Source organism: Patella vulgata, chromosome 6 (genome assembly GCF_932274485.2).
Source record: "Patella vulgata chromosome 6, xgPatVulg1.2, whole genome shotgun sequence".
Classification (NCBI taxonomy): domain Eukaryota; kingdom Metazoa; phylum Mollusca; class Gastropoda; family Patellidae; genus Patella; species Patella vulgata.
This window is the reverse complement of record NC_065884.2, coordinates 51,146,609-51,165,737: the sequence shown is the minus strand read 5'-3', so window position 1 is coordinate 51,165,737 and position 19,129 is coordinate 51,146,609. Positions and strand designations below refer to the sequence as shown.

Sequence of the window (19,129 nt, the reverse complement as noted above, 5' to 3'; positions counted from 1 at the left end):
AAATTTCTAAATCTATTCTAATTTTGAAATAAGAATACATTTTTCAGCATTGCTATCAATAAAATTTGATTTTAATTTTTCATTTCTTTGTGGTTGATTAAAATGAAGGATATTGTTTCAGTCCAGGAAGGATATTGTTTTGGTACTATAACGGTATAACTGTTCGTATTTCACATGCAGATAGATTATGTTCATAGATTAGATTAGAAATGTTATTGCAAACTAAATATTATATCGGTAGTTATCAAGCAGCTCTATATTTTCATGATTCCACCAGAAACAGCACTCCATATGTGAATTATGGAAACAAGATTTTACTGGAATATTCAGATCAGGCTCCTATTTTGTCTTATGTATACACATAGGAGTGACAGAATTGCAAATGATTGACACAGGAATGAGTTCAGTCATGGTTCTTTTATTTCCGATAACTAATGTGATGTAAACCGCGAGGTCACCAAACCATTCTAGCGTGTTTCCAGTGTCATGGTTGGTTTTGATATTTCTTATTTTTATTTTGGAACTTTCGATTGTGCTGTTGTAATTGTTCATGGAATTGAACTAACTCACTGTTTGATCGAGAATTCCTCAAAGTGATTAGTGATATTTGGAGGTTATAGAAGAAAAATATTAGTCCCAAATCTTCTGATTTTACAATTAGATCTAATAGGTCTATATTATTTTAACTGAAAGGTTTTATTAATTGTTGTTCATTTAGAATGTGGTTAAACTATAACACATACTTATGGAGAAAACAACTACTTATTTATTTGAGCGATGTTTCAAAGAGCATTCTCTCAATGTTATCAAGCTAATACAGTAATACAAAATTGTAAGGCAAATATATACAGAAAAAATTATAACAACAGATTTGAACCATCATGTGCTTAAAAGGGTGATAATCTGCTGAGGAACTAATCAACTAATGATTAGTGAAGCCACTGAGTAGTGGTTAAGTGAAAATTAAGTAGCAGGGATTACAGATAATACAGAATGGTAACCAGTTATACAATAAATGGTAATTAAATTTATGCGAAGAATAACACAACCATAGTAATTGTTATTCCATAAAAGTGTGTTTTTGATTTGAATAACACAACTTAATATGTGGGAATAATTAGTACATTTCGTATACTTGAGGTGATTAATCTTAAACAACTTTTTTAATAATGTGTGTATAATCTGGTAATGCTGGCGTAAACTATATATTAATAATGATATTATTATTATAATATTTGTGATGATGTAATATGGGTAATGATTAAATCATAATGATAATAATATATAAAGGTAAACTTAATTGCACAGTACTATAGAATAAATGGAAGTAAGGAGACTCATGTGGATAAATAGAGAAAAATTATTTAATTAGTTCATCATAGGCGTTTGGCGAGAATATCCCTGTGGCACAGTTTAGGTCTGTGGTTGTTTTTAATATTTGACTGACAGGGACTTTTTGTGACACTATGGCCAAATATTGAATAACAGGAAACATTGGCAATGAAAGTAACATATGTCATTAACATTAAATATTTTACATCATGAGTTGTAAACAGTGCCAGAAATGTTGTTAACAAATGGAAATTGTAGGCCTAACTAGGGAATAGATGGAGAGGTCAAACACTCAGAAAGAAAATATAGTTAAGTTTGAAAGTAACATATGTCATTAACATTAAATATTTTACATCATGAGTTGTAAACAGTGCCACAAATGTTATTAAGAAATGGAAATTGTAGGCCTAACTAGAGAATAAATGTAGAGGTCAAACACTCAGAAAATATAGTTAAGTTTGAAAGTAACATATGTCATTAACATTAAATATTTTACATCATGAGTTGTAAACAGTGCCACAAATGTTATTAAGAAATGGAAATTGTAGGCCTAACTAGAGAATAAATGTAGAGGTCAAACACTCAGAAAATATAGTTAAGTTTGAAAACAAGCCTTGTTTTGTTTAAAATGAGGTCATTTGTCTTTTCTCGGTTAAATAGTATTAATCAGAGGGGTAAGTCTCTAAATTGATCTTCAACAGGCTGATCAAATAAAGGATGAATGACTCCATTTATCTAATTATCCAAGTAATATTATCGCGTACAGTACATTTGATATATCTTAAGTTCCTACCAAAGTCATAGTTGATAGTTTTCAAGTCAGTTAGTGACGTGTATTTGTTTAACCTAATTCGATGGAGAAGTTTGAATAATATATAATTATTGTGACTTTACAGATCAGATAGAGTTGAATTACTTATCAATTAAAGTGTTAATAACACTGATTTGTTTTGTCTGGTATTTAACTATAATCATTGTGTCAGATCAATAGAACAAATGAAATATTAACACATTGAGACTTTTATCTAACACATGAGTTTGTTATTTGTCATGTATTATACATTTTAGGTAGATATATAATAGATAAAACACTTCATTAAACATAAGTTCGAACTTTCTAAAAAAAAAAATTAATAATAATGTTTTACATTGTGAAAGGTCATGAATATTTTTTTTTTTAAATGAAATTATAGTTTATTTAGTAAAAGAACAGAATTTAAAACTCTGTGAAAGATTATGAATATTATAGTTTATTTAGTAAACAATCTGATTAAAACACAGATCCTATTTTGTTTTGTTTTTATAGTTCAAAATTTCGTTTTAGTGTAGGCCATCAAAGTATAAAAAAATGAAACGAAATGTAGATCTGTATTTTAATCAGATTGTTTAATAAAAGAACAGAATTTAAAACTCTATGAAAGATCATGAAATATTATAGTTTATTTAGTAAAGGAACAGAATTTAAAACTCTGTGAAAGATTATGAATATTATAGTTTATTTAGTAAAAGAACAGAATTTAAAATATTGTCTGAACTTTTATTCATTGAATACTTAATTTCATATGATATGCTAATAATTACTAATGTGTGAAACCATATTTAACTGGAAACTTGAATTGATTTAGTGCTGCAGGTAATTACAATTTTCCAAAAAACTACTCTGATTAAAATTGTATCTTTATTATGTTTTGTCTTAGTGGTTGTGATTTTCTGCACTATGCAAGATCTAAATATTGATAATGGCTGATGTTTAGTTCTCTGATATCAGTTGTGTTATGCACAAAACTAACGTGTCTTTATAAATAGATCAGTGGACCGACCATGTCTTGGAAAAACTGAATTTAATTGTTTATTTACAATATATAAGTCTGAACACAAAACAAAGATAAAACTTAGTCAGGTGTTAAAAAAAATTGACTCCCATAAAATATTAAATATGGAATATAAAGCAAAATAAAATAAAATATGTATTAGAAAACAGATTGGGACAAAAATAGAATTGATGGTACATGTACTTGAAGCTTCAGTATGATTTTGTACCTGCTTTTAGTCGTGCAGTTTTCCACCATTGTCCGTTTTCAGGAATCAATAATTATTCAACAATGTGACTAAATTTGTCTGGAAAAGAACAAACGTTACTAATGATTGGCATAATACAAAGCCTATGTATTGTTATACTAGAATACAATATGTATTGTTTGAATTTTTCTGACGTCTGCATTTTGAATTAATTTATAATTATTTCGTATAGATAGATCAAAGATTTTTGTAAAGCCTAACAAAAAATGTTTTTATTGAAATACATGGTATAAGGAGTTATTCAGGCATGTCCAGACTAGGACTAATTTTAGAAATCTATGAATATTATATATGTTATAATACTTTGAACTATTAAAACAGAGCTTCAAGAAATGCAATAAAATATTGAGGCTAAATAATAGCACTTGCTTCTAAAGCGAAAATAGATTGTGACGTATATTTTGGATATAGGTTTGTACTAACCAATCTGAACATGCTCAGCTCAATCTGTCAAATGAAGGAGAGTTTATGCCTTAACTTGCAGGGTTTTTCCAAAACAACATTTTTCACAATATAGTACCAGTCAGTAGTTTACAAATGATTAAAAATCCCTCAACCATATTAGAGACTTTAATTTTAATAAAGCAAAACTTGAAATTAAAAAAATAAAACAGAACAAATCATTGTTGGATTGATTAATTGTTCATCTGGTTTAAGCTTGTGTAATTCCAGGATGGAGGTATCTGCTCAAACCTTTGGATTCAGTTGAGAGATCATCATTGTAGAACTGATATATTTCTGATTTTAGACATTTGTTAAATTAAAAAGCATACAAGATGGGGGATCAGTTTTTTATCGTAAATCAAAAGATCACTTTGTTGCACATTTATAATCCATGGTACAAAGAATTTTAGTCCTTTCAGAAATTTCCCTTTGAAGTTATATATATTTGTGTCATTCTCTTTTTATTTATCAGAAAATCTTGAAGTCAATCTTTAGTAGGGGAATATTTATATATGAAGTACAGTTAATACAAGGATTTTAAAAAGATATTTAATTTATCAGTAAATACAACATGTTTAAAGTCAAGTGGTAAATCTGAATTTTAATCCCGACATATTTTAAACTTGTACAGTTTTTTTTTTTGAAGTCTGTGAATTGAGACTGTCAAGGATATCAGTGTCAGCAAAAAAAGCCCATGATCAAATGCAGCAGGGTTGAGGGGTCAGAGTCAAAGGTCGGTAAAGGTCAACTAATGCTGTGAGAATATATGTCTGTCCATGACCTACATGTTTTTTCCCCCATGCCTTTTCTCACCAGTTAGTGTAGCTGGCTAATTTAGCTTCTCACTCCTTTGCATATTTTTTACATACTCATTGATAAGTACTGTCTGATTTGCCCTGGTGATTTCTTGCATGACTGACCAAAGTGAAGGGAGGGGGTTTGGTATGTGCCAGGAAGTCTTGACCCCTTACTGACCCTTCTTGAGAGTGGGCAAAAAAAATAAAAATCTCTTCTGTTCTCTAAAAGTTTTCAAGTCATTCAGTAATGAAAAGAAGGATAAATCTAACTGTCGACTGACAATATCTGCATGACCGATTTCATATTTTTATGGCCCCTCTGTTTGAATAGTAGCAGTGGTTAACATTTGATTGTAGTGTTAACTGGTTTGAATGAAGATAGAGTTAAATAGAGGTATAGTCTATGTTTTTACAAATACACCCAAGTCTTCTTATGTATATAGACTTGTTCAATACTAAAAAACTTCCACACATTAAGGACTAAACACAGGTAGTTGAATGTCAAATAGAGGTAATTTGTGGGTATTGAACTGGTCCACTAAGATTTCTGAAAGTTATTAAATTGTGTTTTATGGCTTGTTAAAAAACTTTTATCACCTTGTTGGAATATTGGATATCAGAAAAGGTATAATGGTTTGTTTAAAGTTTTATTACCTCATCGGAATATTGCATTAGAGTCAAATAACTTTTAAAAATACCATTTTGTAGAATCTTTCACATGAGCCAGTTGAAGATGTTAAAACACAATTAGACACCCCAAACCAGCTTGGGGCTTCACAATGATCATGATGGTTAGCTCATATCCTGCTGTATTTGAATATTAGAATTCAGATTTTAGTTTCACATTTAGGGGCAAATTGAAAAGAAATGAAACATTTATATTTTACATTATATGAAATGAAAAATTGTTAAAAACAATTTGAAGCAATTTGCAATTGATCGCTAAAATAAGAAATGCGAAAATACAACTTGTGGTATAGAATGTTATGTTTCTAATATTGTTTTGTTTTATTGTTACCGAGAGTACATTTTCCTGTCCCATAAAATATTTTTTTCGTTGCATTTTTCAGGACAATTATGGTTTGAATTTGGACACAGCAGCACTTACACACCATGGAGTACAGTTTGCCATACACAGTAATGGTAACTTTGTTAGTTCCCAGCAAGGTCGAGGAATTAAAAGAACTAACCATGAACTGCCACCACACTTAAATACAGTCCACTACCTCATAAATGGCCACATGGCTCAAGCAGGGGTTGAAAATCCTGTGGACTTATCAAATGGACGTATATCCATCAATGGATTGAGTGAAAGTGAAAATCAGTACGAAACCGATGATAGACAATCCCAATCACAGTATAGACACAGTGGTGTGCGTGTAGGCATTCCGGATCAATCACATGGTAAAATGACCAATTTCAAATTTTTCTGTTTTAGAAAAAGTGTTTGGGGCGGGTGCTTATCAACAAATTTACAATTCTCTATTCATTGGACATAAGTATATGTGCTTAATGGTGTTTGTGTGTTAATAGCTTGTATAAAGTTATATACAAAGACTTGACAATCAATCAATTTAAGTTGTTGGGAAGGCTAGTTCAGATATTCGATAAAAGGGCTTTAAATTACTCTTAATAGCAAATATAATCTTAAAGAAATACATTATATAAATATCAAAGACTAATTACAAGCCAGAATAGATTTGTCATAGTTGACAATTGACACTAATTACAACAGAATTAGAATAATTGTAGGCCTATATATTTATTTTATTAATTAATAAAGAGCCAATAGACACGTACGCACAATAAATTATTTCCAATATTTATTTCTCCTGAGAAAAAATAAAACTAGTCAATTTTTCAAGGCTGACATGAAAACCGTGTCTAGTTGTTTAGATGGGATGGAAAATCTTGGTCTTTTGTACAAATTGGCAGTGCACTTGGAAGGTCCTTTGGCAGCTAGAATTTGAAGAAAAAGAGTAGGTACAAAGGCTATTATCCAGACAAAATTTCTGCTGTGTTCAAAAGAAATAAAAATTACTATTTGCTATCAAAAACTCCAGTGTTTATTAGAAATAAAAATTACCATTAGATATCAAAATGATAGTGAAAAGTAAAACACTAACAAGACATTTTAACTAAAATCCCTTTCATTCCATCATTGAAAATCAAATGATAAAAATTTTCTTTGAAATTCTAAAGAACATCAATACTTCACAGATGATTAAATGTATTACAACATTAAACTGTCAGTAATTGTTTACATTGTCAACTTATTGATTACCAATAATTACCTTCAGTATTAATCATGTAGAAATCATAACTTTAGCAAAGAAAAACACTTGTTATTTAAGACGTCAGACTAAAAAGAACAGTCACCACGATGAACAAATACTGGTTACAATTTATTTTACTTATTCATGTTACAAGCCCCAGTAGCAAAACAGACATAGACACTGTTTAATTAGCAGACAGGCCGGGACAATGTATTCACAGAACATTGCTTAAGAAGTGTGGGAAAATCTTGGAGTCTTGCAGATGGGACATCTCTTATCAATAGCTGATAAGCGCTCTATACCATGCATGGCCCTTTTCAGATAACTTAGTCATTGGAAAAATCGAATTCCCTGGAAAATATTGACAGCAAAAATTGAGATAGTCTACCAAACGGTTTCAGAATATTTTTGGACATTGTGGCCCAGGGATCATGATGTCTCATAGCGTTGCCGAGTATGCATACGATGATTTTAGCCATTTTATGATAGAAGGTAATGAGTGATATTTGTAACGATTTTCTCTACCATATGGTTGTTCAGACAGCTGGGTTGTCGACGGTTTATTGGTATATTGTTATTGTTTTTCTAGTTTAGGTAGGGGTGTGGTATCTCTACCACGTATCATATAGATCATATGTTACTTATTTTTACCAATCTTTCGTGTATTATTGCTGTATGTTGTAGTCTTTGATAAGTAAATAACTATGGAATATATTTCCAATTGATTAGTCTTGAGAGTCGTGACATATTTTATCGACCGCCATTTTCAACCATAGTGGTAGATTTTTATCAATTATCAAAACAAGCAATTATTGAATAAAAATGCATGGGAAAATGTCCACATTTTGAAGAAATCTTTGATAGAATTTGGCACTGGGTAAAATTCCCATGAGAATTACCGACATGCTGCGACTAGTTTTTGATTCCTGTTCTGTAATTCTGTCTCATTGATTTGCCATAACTTCACATGGTTTTCTTCTCACCAATAGATAATGGATGGAATCGGATGTTTGAAATTAAGTGATTTCTTGCCCTCTTTATCTGATTTATCTTTTCAACACCATTAGGTTTCAATAATCATGTTTGATGTCTCAACATGTCAAATTGCGATAAACTTGAGCTAGTGAACTTAAAACATTCAGCATTACAATTTAAGTGATAAATGTTTTTAATGTCTACATGAATTAATAAACATACTTTGGGTGCATTTACCTACATCACACAAACTAATCTGTCCAAGTTCTTTAGACTTAAAATAAATGTAAACTTGCAACTAAAACATACAAGTTACAAGTTTTCAATTATTTTTATAAGTAAAATGGGGTTTATCTTTATGTTTTTTCTGCACTGACTGGGCTAATGAAGAAAATCAATTGGTACTTTTATGTTAAAAATAGGGCTGTCAAAAAATTTGATATAGATACATGTAGTGCAATACGGATCCACCAAAGTACTAGTCGCAATGCAAAATCTGGTGTATCAATATGGTCATTCTTATGTTTTCTATATTCCATACTTTCTGTCATTTAATTCATTAAATTAAACAATGAACCCTTGGATAAATTATTTGGTGTGCCACCATCACTAATAGAGATATTCTCTTGAATTTTTGATTTTGAAATATATTGCAATAATTATCGTAATACATTTGGCTGTATTGCAACATATTCCAATACGATTGTAGGTTCCATTATGCTGTCCTGTTAAAAAAGATTCGATCAATAACATAATTTTGTACAAGTTTGAATAATAAATGACATGACGTAAAATAAATGAAATGGGGATAAACACCCTACTGTTCTACTCCTATAAAACAAAAGATTTACAAAAATACTCATTGAAGGAATGTTGAATCAAAGAAAATACTTCTTGAAGGAATGTTGCATCAATACATGTAGATTAGATAACTGTCTTATCAAAAAATTGTTTTTATGATTAAGCCCAATTTTCGTTCATTTTATCTAGAATAGTATAATGATAATGTAAACATATTTATTGCATAGCCTAAAATAACAGTACAAAATTAAATATTCATTTATACAACAAAAATAACGCAAAGAATGTCAATTATCGTATTGTTTGTTAAGAAATTTATTGTTATGATACTTGCCGGTTGGGTATTAACTTTTGTTAATAACAATAAAATGATTTATCTGTTAACACAACAGTTTAGGGTCTATAACAAAAGGGACGACTAACATTGTAGGTGAGGTGAGGATCTTACCAATATTAAATGGACTCAAATCCTAGCGGGTGTCCAGAATGAAGTTCTAGTTTGACAACTTAGATAGGGAATATGGATTCTCTCATTGCATTTTCAAGGCTGTATGCTTCACGCTATAATGATTTTGAATTTCTAACTTTTAGAAATATGCAATAGGCCACTTCCAATAAATGCATTTTTATACAAACATATACCCTCTTTTGTTCTTGAATACATGAAAGGTGTTTGACATCTTATCTTGGAAAAACCCTGATCGATGCATGAACTCTGGCAAGTGTTAAAAAGTGCAAAGCTTTTTATTCCTGTCATCTTTAGCCTAGTTTGTGCAGAGAACAGTAGGACATTTCTTTTGTTTTATATCATGTCATTATTATTCAAACTTGTACAAAATTATGTTATTGATACATGCATTGCTTTTGATATTTGTAGAACAGTAAGATGTTAATGTTAAACCCCATTTCATTTCTTTTGATATTAAAAAAAAGTAGGATTTCAACTTAAGTAAGATCGGGTGTAAAAAAACATTTGATAATTATGTCCTATTTGGTGTTTTTTCAGATGCAACTTCACATTTATTTACGGGTTCACTCACACCTCCTGACAAACTTAATGGAGACCTTGTTCCTATGTCCACTACCAGTCCCCTCAGTATCAGTACTATTGGTCCCCCCATGCAAGCCCCACCTAGCCCATTACCTACCCCCTCTCCACCCATGCGACACCCGTCAGACGGATCCGGATTAAGAGTTCCAAGTTATGAACAGTCTCATCATAGGTGAGTTGGTTTTTTTTTATTTATTTTACATGTACATTAAAGCTGCTTATCATCAATTAAGGGATGTTTTAATCCCTTGCAGACTACACACTGTGAAAGTTAAATCTCTAAAGCAAATATTAGTCCAAAAATAGTTTATTTCCGTTCAGTATATCCAATGATATGATGAATTGAACATTTCACAACAGTCAACATTCTCTGTAGACTATATAAACAACCCAGTTCCACCTTAAACGTGCTGACAGATTATACACTGTTGATATTTTGGTTGATTATCTTAATTGAAGGGTAAATTTGAGTACATATTAGCTGTGAAAAATTAGATATTATGATAATTGCTTTTCTTTATCAATCTTATGTTGTGTTTATTTCACTCAAATTACATTATGAGAATATTTTTATTCGTAAACTAAAGATATTTTGCCCACACGCATCTGTAATGTAGAAAACACAACTTAGATGTTAAAACTTCATAATTGCCATGAATACTACGTGGCTCAACTACTGCAATATTATAAGCAGAGTCATTAATTTACATGTAGTCACAGATTTGATTCAGTTCACTCTGTTTCTCTCACTCCTATGCTCAGTAAGTAAGACATTTGCCAAGAAAGTTCATCATGATTTTCCGACATCGTTCCCCCTTGTCAGTGGTGCAGGGTGGGACAATGTATAGTCATTCAAAAAACCAAAGTTCTGTGTACACATTAGAATATTAGTTGATTTCATTGAATTAAAGGTACTTTCCCAAGTACAAACTATGATTTGATGATACATTTGGACTAAAAACATATTCAAACTAATTAATCTTTAAAAAATTTACTTCAAATCCCTCTCAAAACTTTGTATTCGCCGAGAATTTATTTTTCATTCCTTACTGTCCATTTACCATACATATTGAGACCTTAATTCGTAATTATTTTCTGTCAGCTTCCTTTTCCACCGTCTTTTGTACATTAGCACCCCTCAGTGTTCCCAAAACCACCTAACTATTTTGTTAAGAAATAACAACCTCTCCCTCAGTCAAGCTAGCAATCGGATTGCCATTTAGTGATACACTGACATTTTTGCCCAGTGCTTGCCCCGTGGGTGTTTTTCGGGTAATCCAGTATTTTTCTAGTAAGATTGGGCGTCTATGCTTTCCATATATATATACCAAATCTCCATACTTTTATTGGAAATAACCACCCGATAAATACTTTTGGTACAATGTATGTGTATCTTTAATAGTACTAAAGGAGAGAGTTTGACTTTTAATTGAATATAGTTTGTATTTTTTTTTATTTTTTTTTTACCCATATTAAACTATTTCCAACATGTTCTAATTATATCATAAATTCTTAATTATTTTCTGTCAACTTCCTTTTCCACCGTTTAATTGCAGAGTCTTTTGTACGTTGACACCCCTCAATGTTCCCAAAACCGCCCAACCATTTGATAAAAAAATAACAACTGCTCCCTCCGTGAAGATACACACAACAGTCGGGTTGCCAGTTAGTGATACCCTGACATTTTTGCCCAGTGCTTGCCCCATGAGTGTTTTCCGGGTAATACTGTATTTTTCAAGTAATATTGGGTGTCTATACTTTCCAAATATACCAAATTTGCCATACTTTTATTGGAAATAAAGACCCAGTAAATACGTTTGGAAAAATGTATCCTGTAATATTTTAAATATTGGAGACAAAAAAAAAAAATTTAATTCTATTACTTTTAACTGACATCGAATGACGTATACCAAAAATGACTTTAAATAGCCATGAAAAATTATTTGATAGTAAATATTTGTGTGGACATTAAAAATGGAAGGTGACATGGATTTTTGTTGCCAGACAGGATAGTAGAGTTTTAAGTATTTGCTCTTGTATGCAATATTTTACCAGTTTCCATAGGGAAAATGGCTGCATTTTCTATCTTTGAATAAAACTTGGATTTAAGAATAGTTTTGAAAGTTGAAGGTAGTTTTGAATTGTCTGGTTTACATGCTGAGAGAGAGAAATAGAGACATATTGAATGTTCAAGTCAATTTCCAGTGAATTAATGCACCTAAATTACCCTCCATTATGATATTAATTGAGTGGTGTAAGGTAAACAGTGTCAATCTCTTTTGTTCCGCTTGACTACATCACTATAATATTCATGTAGACATGTTATGTTGAGAAAATATCACTGACCGAATAACTGAAATTCTAAACTTACACGTATATTCACATAGACGGTTTATATTTAGTTAAAATTTTAAATTGCGTAATATAAAAGATTTTTTTTACCAATAAGTAAACCCTAGTATTTGTAGTCAGTTTCTGTTACTGAGATTTTGTGCAAAAACAAAAAGAGTAGGATAAGAAAAACAAAGGAATGTTTCACTGACAATTATATATAACCATTCATGTTCGATATGAGAATGAACACAGCATGAATTGGTTGAAACTTTGTGAATTGAATGAAAGTACAACTGGTTATATTCTTTTGGAGCCATGGTGGCTAATAGGGTAAGACGCTGACTCACTAGCCTGGAGGTCGCGTGTTCAATCCCTGCATTGGCCGAAAAAGTTCATTGGGATTTTCCAATGTGGTTTCCCCTTGTCCGTTGGTAAGGACGGAGGGCCTGACAAGGACAGCTGTCTAATCGTTCGGATGGGATGAAAAACCGAGGTTCCATATACACATGGGTGTGCACGTAAAAGATCCCTATTCGCTATAAGAGTAGGCCATAGTGCCGCTGCCTGGGCAAACTTTTTCTTATAGCACACTGTATTGCGTATGCCGGTCTTCATTAGCCCAGTCGGAGCAGAACAGTTAAACTTGAATTTATTTCTTTATATTCTTTTCTGAATTCTGAAAAAAAACCACAACACAGTTCTAAGTCTATGGATAACAATCACTATATTATATATAGTATCAAGCATACAAATAAAATAATATATTGTAATTGCCAAACATCCAATTGACCCAACATTCCTTAATTCAGTATACTGTTCAAATTAATACTTGCAACAAGTGTAAAGCTAATATGGACGCAATGCTAACAGATTTTAACAGCATAATATTGTTTTGATGGGCCTTTCTTCTTAAAAATAAATAAAACATGGATGTAATCCCCCCAACTGAACTGCATAGTTCCATTTCAAAGCTTAGTACGTATGGTTATGAATAGGTGTTGGTGCACTGTCTGAGCTAGCAAAAGTAATTCATATACATAGGGCGTGTAATCTGAAACACATTAGTTATACGACTTTTATGTGAGTTTTTATAATAACGAATCTATATTATATATAACCATTCATAAACATTTACATGTATATTGTTCTCATTGTACATTTAGAGTTTTTAAATCCACATATGAAATATGAATTACCCTTAATGACACGGTAACATAGATATGGTATATAAGTAAAGTTGTAGGTGAAATCAAACTGTACTTAACCTTGCAATATACAATTGATATAATCCAAATGGGATAGTATATTTTCCATTGAATATTATAGAAACATGTTTTTCTTGCCACAAAATACAAAGACACAATATTACGAAATGGATGTTCTTTTCTTGCTCTCCAAGGGTTTTTAGTTTGACATATTTTATTAGTGGTACAGTTTTTCTATGTTTTCTGAATGAATATTGATAAAAATTCATAAATAATGATATAGAAAATCCGGCCATTTACATCAAATGGATCATTTTGCAAACAACTAATTATTTCTGTCCAAGCTAGATGTCTTGGGGCCTCAGTGCATCATTTGCATTTTTCAGCAAATATCAAATTTTTCTTAACTTAGCCCAGGAAAAATTTAACAAATCAAAATATCAATGGAAGGTAATCTGTCAGCTTGCATTCTATTGATTAAAATATTTTAGCGGCTTTAAATTAAAACAGGCCAAAAATTTGGTAAAAACAGACAACTTTAATCGTAATGGTCATAAAAAAAAAATAAAAACAGTAAACAGTTATATAAACTATTAATTAGGCATTTATTAACATAAAAAGACTGTAATCAACTTTCGATGCCATCTTATGCATTGAATTTTCACTGGATTTGAATCCGATTTGCTGCTCAGCACTCATTGATGATTAAATCCAAAAATGGTTAATCGAGACTATGTTTTTTATTGTACCGACTTTAGTAATGATGATCGAGGCTAGGCCTAAAATTCAATCGCCAATATCTCGAGTGGAACATTATCTAGGTTTTAACTATTATAGTGAGAACTGCCAGCTCTTTATCTAATCTTCCATAATGCCCCTTCGATAAGAATCTAGTGATATTATATTTAAATAAAACTAAACTGAATTATGACTTGGAGAGCAACAACTCTGATCACACCCATTCCTGTGAATATCGTTAGTCAGACTTTCATAAGAGTTAGATTGACTGAAATTTTGGAACATAATTAGAAAGTTAAAAATAATCAAGTCCAAAAATATTAATAATTGTTGACTATGTTTAGACATCAGTGGTGAAGGAGCACATTGTTGCAAAGCTAATACATGTATTCCTAAGCAGGCTACTTTCAAAATTTATTTATCCGTCAAGAAACAATGAGATATGCTTTGATCCCAGTCTTACTGATATATAAATTTTTATGTTCATTATATATTGTCATGGATAAATAGGCCATCTGAACCAGTCAGTATTGATTACATTGTTGATACTATAGCTACATAATAGAAATATCTTTATTGTATTAATTACAATAATTCATTTATTTTCAGCTTAAGAAAAGATCAGAGATTAACAAGGTAAGTTTATATCGCGATACTTTGATTTAATCAAATATGGAGGACCGAGATTTAGCTTCGATCAACCAGTACGGTGGTTGAAATTATTGCACACGTCTGTCAAACCTTCAAAGGCTAATATCTTCGCTTGTAATAGAGTAATTTGAATGAAATTTTCAAATTATTCATTTTACATCATCTACTTTCGAACTATTATAGCAAGAATGGCTAGTTCTTTATCTAAATCTTACATAATGTATCTTTAAGATCAATGTATTTTAAAATTTAAGAGCTGAAAAAGACAAATTTTAATTATTTTATTTTGACAGATCTACTTTTATTGATTGCAGGTAACGCTAAATTTAGTTTACTCTACAAATACAGTTATTTGATAATATTTTGTCTTCGTCATTTTCTTTACAGAGAAGCAATGCGAAAATATTTACGAGACAGAAGCGATCAAATATTAGTAATTCTCCATGCTAAAGTCGCTCAAAAATCCTATGGGAATGAAAAAAGGTAAGCAGATTTGATATTCTATTTGTAAAAAAGAATCAAGGTTGGGCATTATTTTAAATTACTTTCTTTTGTTCAACCTCAAACTCAATATTTTCCATAATATTAAAAATTAAAAACATGAATTAAAATTCAATATTAGTCCATTTCAATCAATATTGACCTCTAAATGTGTGAGTCTAATATCCAATATTTAAGACATAAAAAACATTTTAAAATAAGTACATGAATCATGTATTTCTATGGTTTTGGGTGGGACACCATTTGTAATGAACAAAGAAAAACATATCCCACAAGACAATGCAAAAATAATTCGTAATGAATAATTCATAAACAGCAAAATAATAATTAAAAACATGTAGAATGACTAGGCAGGCAAAAGTGACTGCCGTTCAATTTGGACTTTTTACGTATTTCACCGAACAAAATTAATTAGGAATTACAATTTAAATTTTAGAAATAAGATATAAATCACTTTACATTAATATTTGCTTTAACAGTTTTAGACCCATTTTTGTCTATATTAAGGTTCCAAAGAATATAGCCATACATCCTTTAAAGTTTACTCAGTTGACCACAAATATTTTTTTACTTGGATCTTTATTTTGTCAGGTTTTTCTGTCCACCTCCGTGTATATATTTATTTGGGAAGGGATGGAAGAGAAAACACGAGCAAATGGAAGGTGAAGGTTGTACGAAAGAAGAAGCCCAAGTCTGTGCTTTTATGGGTATAGGTAATTCAGATCAAGAAATGGTACAACTTCACTTAGAAGACAAGGTAGGTTAATATTGTATGCAGCGCCTGTGGACCAAGACCCTTTTGGCACCCCGCACATGGATAGTGATGATTTCAGCCTATTTTACTAAATATTGCTAAATTGCATAATAAAGTAAGAAAAAAACCAGTAAAATTGCATCTAGTAAATGTTATAAAAATCATAAGTTTAATGTTTGAAATTTGAGCAGAAATTTAAATCTGAAAAAATAAACAGACGAGGACATAATTATTAAGTAACAGGTATTAATTAGGCTAATAAAAATACCTGTGTTGACAGTTACTTGGCAGCAAAAAATAGGGGCGGTCAGAAAATATACATTTTTTTTTTTTTTGGTGGGGTTTGTATTATCTATTTTCTAGAAATTCTAACTTAATTACTGATGATGGTTCTTGAAAATGATAACAAAATTTCAGTGTTGGAATTTGTCTTAGAGAAAATCACGCCAAGGCCAAGCTATAGGGCCTGGAAAATGAGACAAAAATGAAGGCTCAGTGATTTTGGCTTTAAAAATTAGGATCGGTCAGATAACTGTAAACACATGTATTTTTTATTTTGGTCCTATGTACAACTTAAAGATACTTTCCCATGTACAAACCGTGTGATTTGTTAATATATTTGGACTAAAAACATATTTAAACTAATTAATCTATCAAAATTTGCTTCAAATCCTGCTCAAAACTTGGCATTTGTGTGGAGATCCTCCAAGCTATAAATAAACTGTCGTTAGAAGCCATGTTTGTTACTTCATTGAGGGAGGGTCCATTTGTCAGAATGTATTTTCATTACGTACTGTCCATTAACCATACATATTGAGGATTAAGTAAACTCATCCTTTTCCACCCTTTAATTGCAGAGTCTTTCGTACCTTGACACACCTCAATGTTCTCAAAACTGCCTAACAATTTGATCAAGAAATAATAACTGCTCCCTCATTCAAGCTAGCAGCAACAGTCAGGTTGCCAGTTAGTGATACCGTGACATATTTCCCCATATTGAGACCTAAGTAAATTTTTGATTATTTTCTGTCTGCTTCCTTTTCCACCTTCTTTTGTACATTGACACCCCTCAATGATCCCAAAACCACATAACCATTTTATCAAGAAATAACAACCTCTCCCTCAGTCAAGCTAGCTGACATTTTTGCCCAGTGCTTGCCCCATAAGTGTGTTTCGGGTAATCCAGTATTTTTCTAATAAGATTGGTCATCTATGCTTTCCATTTACCAAATTTGCCATACTTTTATTGGAAATAACCACTCGATAGTACTTAGGGAGAGAGATTAACTTCTAATTGAATATAGTTTATTTTTTATTTTTTTTACCCATATTAAACATTTGCGACATGTTCTGATTATATCATAAATCATATTTACAGGATTACTGTGCTGCCAAAACTTTGTACATATCAGACTCAGACAAAAGAAAACATTTTATGTTGTCTGTGAAAATGTTTTATGGCAACGGACAAGACATTGGCTTATTTCTGGGAAAAAGGATAAAAGTGATATCAAAACCTTCCAAGAAAAAGCAGTCTTTAAAAAATGCAGAATGTAAGTAAATTTTACCTTGGTTGATCAAATGAAGTTAAGGAAGTGATATTGAAATGTGCTCAATATATCCTTCCATCCAGGTTTTTTTAAGATCATAAATTACTATTACATCTTTATGATGATTGATGATCTTAAAAATGATTAGACTAGATCATTTCTATTTTTTACCCCAATATTTTTCATTTCTTTCACTTAATTATGTCACTTTTAAATAATACAACAATTTCATCCTATATGATTTATGATGCTTATCTGACAATAAGAGACAGTAAAATTCCTGTATAAGATAGTTTATTCTGTTACAATCATCTATGATAATTACTTGATGTATAATTTATCATTTTGTAATTTATTATGACATAAAGGCTCATAATAGCATATTAAAATTGAGAGTATCCCCTAGGACTATAATTGTGACAGCTAGCGAGTAATGACTGGGTGCAGGGGGGGGGGGGCAGAAAATTATTGGAAAAATACCCTAAATTACAACCTCTTATTTTTAACAGAAAAATACACCAAACATTTTAAGGTAACATAACCTGTTTATTAAAAAAGGAATGTTTGCAACATTAATATTATACCGTACCAAAGATTTAAAGGTATATCGAAATAAACAGCCTCAGGTTTTTCGGCAAATTTTCAAAATATTTAAAACTTATCATTATCAATTTACAATTGTTATAACACCAACTGCAACATACTGTACCTGTCTTCAAGCATTATAAAATGTATAATGCACAGGTATAATCCACCATGGTATAAAACACAGCTGAATCCCAAGATGGAACATTAATCAACATACAGAATTGACCTGTGGTGTATGTGGAAATTACCATTACAGTTTTATATATTCGAAGAATTTGAATAGAGAGAGAAATGGGGTTTAACGTCCACTCGACACAAACAAGGTCATTTCGGGACTAACATATGGTTTAACTTTAATTTCAATAATTCGCTTGCGCATAGGGGTCTTTAGCAGTGGGAGGAAACCGGAGGACCCGGAGAAACCCCTCGAGGTTGGACAGGCGACCCTACTCCTTGTCACGTACAACCGGGGATTCGAAACTACGCCAGTCGACTCAATGACAAGAATCTGAATAATTGAACCCTTAAATCAAACGTTAAATATTTTTATCTTTTTGTCTTTGCAGTGTGCATAGCTTCTGGGACCAAAGTGGCTTTGTTCAACCGTTTACGTTCTCAAACTGTTAGTACCCGCTACTTACATGTAGAAAGCTATAATGGAAAATGTAACTTCCATGCTAGCTCAACACAGTGGGGTGCATTTACCATTCATTTATGTAAGTATAAAATAGACAACTGTTATTATTTATTTAAGTGTGACAATACATTTTTTTTATTGTACCTATATAAGCAATTTGAAACCAAGTGTACAATTCAGTGTAAAATATTGTGTTTTGTACAGTTATAATAGAATTCAAAGCGAGATATATTACATACTCTCATATGACGTATATACAAGTAATATTAGTATATGCTCCAAGACAAGTTATATTATATACTGTAAGGCAAGAAATATTATATACTGTAATACAAGTAATATTATATTCTCTAAGACAAGTAATATTATATACTGTTAGACAAGTAATATTACCGTACAAGAAATTAATGTCAAGA

At 31.1% G+C, this 19,129-nt stretch overlaps 1 protein-coding gene across 3 annotated transcripts in view; it reads left to right on the top strand.

The window, feature by feature from the left end:
* Positions 1-19,129, top strand: part of LOC126824811 (recombining binding protein suppressor of hairless) — a 29,313-nt gene that overhangs the window by 4,845 nt on the left and 5,339 nt on the right. For 2 of the 3 annotated variants that reach the window (XM_050554202.2, XM_050554201.2), the window contains exons 2-8: positions 5,723-6,056; positions 9,711-9,927; positions 14,642-14,668; positions 15,071-15,166; positions 15,776-15,941; positions 17,317-17,491; positions 18,643-18,792. In XM_050554202.2, the coding sequence (XP_050410159.1) occupies positions 5,894-6,056; positions 9,711-9,927; positions 14,642-14,668; positions 15,071-15,166; positions 15,776-15,941; positions 17,317-17,491; positions 18,643-18,792 (994 nt within the window). In that variant the 5' untranslated portion in view covers positions 5,723-5,893. Of the gene's footprint in view, positions 1-5,152; positions 5,278-5,722; positions 6,057-9,710; positions 9,928-14,641; positions 14,669-15,070; positions 15,167-15,775; positions 15,942-17,316; positions 17,492-18,642; positions 18,793-19,129 lie in introns of those variants that run through there. The other variant, XM_050554203.2, reaches the window with a different exon arrangement.